The sequence below is a fragment of the Poecilia formosa genome, unplaced genomic scaffold (assembly GCF_000485575.1).
Source record: "Poecilia formosa unplaced genomic scaffold, Poecilia_formosa-5.1.2 Scaffold410, whole genome shotgun sequence".
Lineage (NCBI taxonomy): Eukaryota > Metazoa > Chordata > Actinopteri > Cyprinodontiformes > Poeciliidae > Poecilia > Poecilia formosa.
The window spans coordinates 180,871-184,137 of NW_006800349.1; the positions used below are offsets into that span (position 1 = coordinate 180,871).

Sequence of the window (3,267 nt, forward strand, 5' to 3'; positions counted from 1 at the left end):
TTTTATCGACATTTACAAATAAGAAATTTTGTTAAATTAAAAATTAAGCCAATTACTGACAAGAATATAAATCTAATGGGAATTTTTATTAATGCCTATAATTAAAAAATTAATGGGAAAATTATTTAATTTATTTAAAAAAAACCTAATAGATCTTAAAATCAATTCGATCCTTCATATTAAATCAAGGTGGAAAAGACAGGGCAACTTAACAGCAGAGGATGAACGGACAATAATATGGAATAATATGGTTATTATGCGCCCAGTGGATGTATAATAAATCACTACACTGGCAAGAATTTGGATGGAAAAACCTGGTAAGATTCTTGATCACACCTACTTAGAAATGCCACTATAATGGAAATCCTTCTACTTATTGGAGAAAATATAAAAATTAAAATGCAAACCATTAAGTCTTCTGGGACTGCCCAATTATAAAAGATTACTGGAAAGAGATAAATAGTGCCTTACAAGATATTTTCAAACAGAACAGAGCTCAAGCTTATGTATTTTGGCATAATACCTCAAGAAGAAGTTTCAAAAGGAAACAAATATCTGATGACTATTTTATTAATAGCAAGTAAAAGGAACATTACAAGAAAATGGCTATCACAGGACAAACCAACTTTAGACGACTGGAAGCTAATTTAAACACCTGCTCTGTCAGAGTTGGTGTTGGTTGTCTTTTTTTATTTTGTAGCTGAACCAAAGCACACCAAATTTCACATCACATCTACATGGTAAGGTTGTCAAAGTCAAGCAAAAATAACCAGAATCTGTGAAATCAGTGCACCCACTAGTTCAAGGTTGAACTTATAATTCTAATTGCTGCATCAACACAGGAATTGCATGATCTTGATCCAGCTGTCAGAAATTCTAATTTCTCCAAGTGCCAACCTGCTGGCTAAGCTACACACCATCCCTCACAGTAATTAAAGTGAAGAACAAAAACTTTCCCAGTAAATCAGAAACCTGATACACTGTGGATTCCTCTGGAAACAAAGTGATGGCTGTCACTGATAAAAACTGAAGTTCTTTATTTTTTGTTGTTTTATGTTTATCTATTGCTTTCTCTTTCTTCACCTTCCAAATTAATTTCTGTTTTGTGTATCTCTCTTTAATACAGTAACCTCTGGCACCACTGAGCAGCGATACTGCAGAACTTGACATTGATGCTTTAACTTGACTATAATTACACTGTTGCAGAGATTATGATGTGTTGCTCTTCAATCAGGCTTCCATGATTTTAGGAAGTCATGCGTGTTAAGAACATCAGCACCAATAACAGCATCTCAACATAGATTAAGTGGAATCTGGTAGACGGGCCCAGTTTAACTGGCCGGCTAAAAGCAATCGGTGATGTGTGAACAAACAGACCTGAAACACAAAGATTACACTCACAGCATCAGATTGGAGCTATGGTAGGGTATGGGGGAATTTTACTTCCACAAGTCAACACATTTTTAGTCTGAATGCAGCATTTCATGTCTTATGTTCTCAAACTTTTAGTACTTGTGCTTACATTTTCAGACTGAAAACAGGTCTTTTTGGAAAGGCAAAGGTGACTTGTGAAAGAATGACTTGGTCTTAACCTCTATTCACATCTGATTTGTACAGAGGAAGAACACAAGAGGCTCTTTACTTTATCAATAACATCTGCTTCCTGTTTGGTCAGTGTGATTTGCCACATACAAATCATTTTAGAGTCAGAGGCTGCACTGAATCTGACAGTCAGATGAGAGATTTCTACCTAATCAGAGGATTTGCAAAATCAAAGCATCCTTCTTCCTCCTGTGTAGATATAGTGAAGATCTGCAGGGAGCTTAGATGAGTCACCCCAAGCCCCCATGTCTACAGTCTGCCATAAAAACTCTCACAAACAAAACTTACTCGCAAAGGATGACTCCATCCTTCAAACCTTTCTGGAAGTTTTCTCCTATAGCCATCCCTGTTACATCCTCGATCCAGAAGCGCAGCTCCTCCTCCTTCTGGGGGTCATATTTTTGAGCAATCTAAAAAAACGGAAACATTTTTTTAGCAAAATGAAGTTAACTTGTGAAAGGTATTGCTAATGTAGTTATGGAAGAATGTCAGTCTTCAGGAAGCCCATTGGTGATTTTCTTTGACAGTTAAATTCTCATCACAATTTTATCATGATTTTTCTTCAGGAATGAAAAAAGAAACATAATCCACAAAAATTTAGAGCAAAAGCACTTTCTGCCACAATGGACATTTACAAAATATGTTCCCATTTTTAAGTACTCTGTATCTCAATCTGCTATGTATAACTTAACACTATTAATGATCTGTTCAAAACTAAGTGTGGTAGCATTACTGCTTAATTTGAATTCCCTTAAAGGGAATTCTATTGTTTTGAAATCATGAATTCTGGTAACTGTTTGCTTGGATCTAGAAAGTCTCAAGCCTAATAATAATAAAGTTGTGAAGAGGTTTGACCAACTTGAACCAACAAAATCTATATTGGACAGGTAATCGCCAGATAACATAAAGCATAAACTTTTAAACATACTAGCCACTTATGAACTATTTAATATGATGTAAGATGATATAGATTTGGCCCTTTATGTAAGCATTTCTGCTTCTACATAGGCCTGTCACGATAACAAATTTTGCTGAGTGATTAATTGTCTAAAAAATTATTGCGATAAACGATAATATTGTGTAAAGACCTTTTGACACTGATTTAATGGAAATGACGTAATAATGCATAGATAGATACACTTTATTTTCAAAATAACACATAACACTGGAACTGATAAACTAAATAAACAAAACAACCAAAAACAAAAATAAAATAGATTCTCAGTCTCCATTAACAAAAAACGTACTTGAATAAAAACTAAACAACATAAAGCAAAAGTGGAAATAAATACTGCATTCAATTCAACCAAAAGAGTGCAGATTATGAAGTCTGTATACTATATTGGCCTTCAGTAATGACTAGATTTAAATGGAGAAGATGGGCACATCCGACTACCTAATGCAGTAGTTCACACTACACGATTTTTTGCCCCTATTTTCCCCTTATGACAATCTTAGATTGTTGGCCGATCTAAGATTGTCGCTGGTGATTTCGTAACCGATCATCCTGCAGTGTGTGGTGTGTTACGGTAGATCGTCGTAGCCGCTCCGATCTAAATCAGGGGTTTTCCCCGACTGGGAGCTTAAAGCTGAATATGACAGGTAGCCAATCAGAAAGCGCGGATTCTGCTCCGTGCTTTCTGAGGGAAAATTACGGAGGGGAAT

General features: G+C 35.5%; 1 protein-coding gene across 1 annotated transcript in view; it reads right to left on the bottom strand.

Moving 5' to 3' along the window:
• LOC103155028 (calponin-3) overlaps positions 1–2,008 on the bottom strand; it is a 10,556-nt gene extending 8,548 nt beyond the window's left edge. The window contains exon 1 of the mRNA XM_007576553.2: positions 1,891–2,008. Within this exon, the coding sequence (XP_007576615.1) occupies positions 1,891–1,946 (56 nt within the window). The 5' untranslated portion in view covers positions 1,947–2,008. The remainder of the gene's footprint in view (positions 1–1,890) is intronic.
• Positions 2,009–3,267: the final 1,259 nt, after the last annotated feature.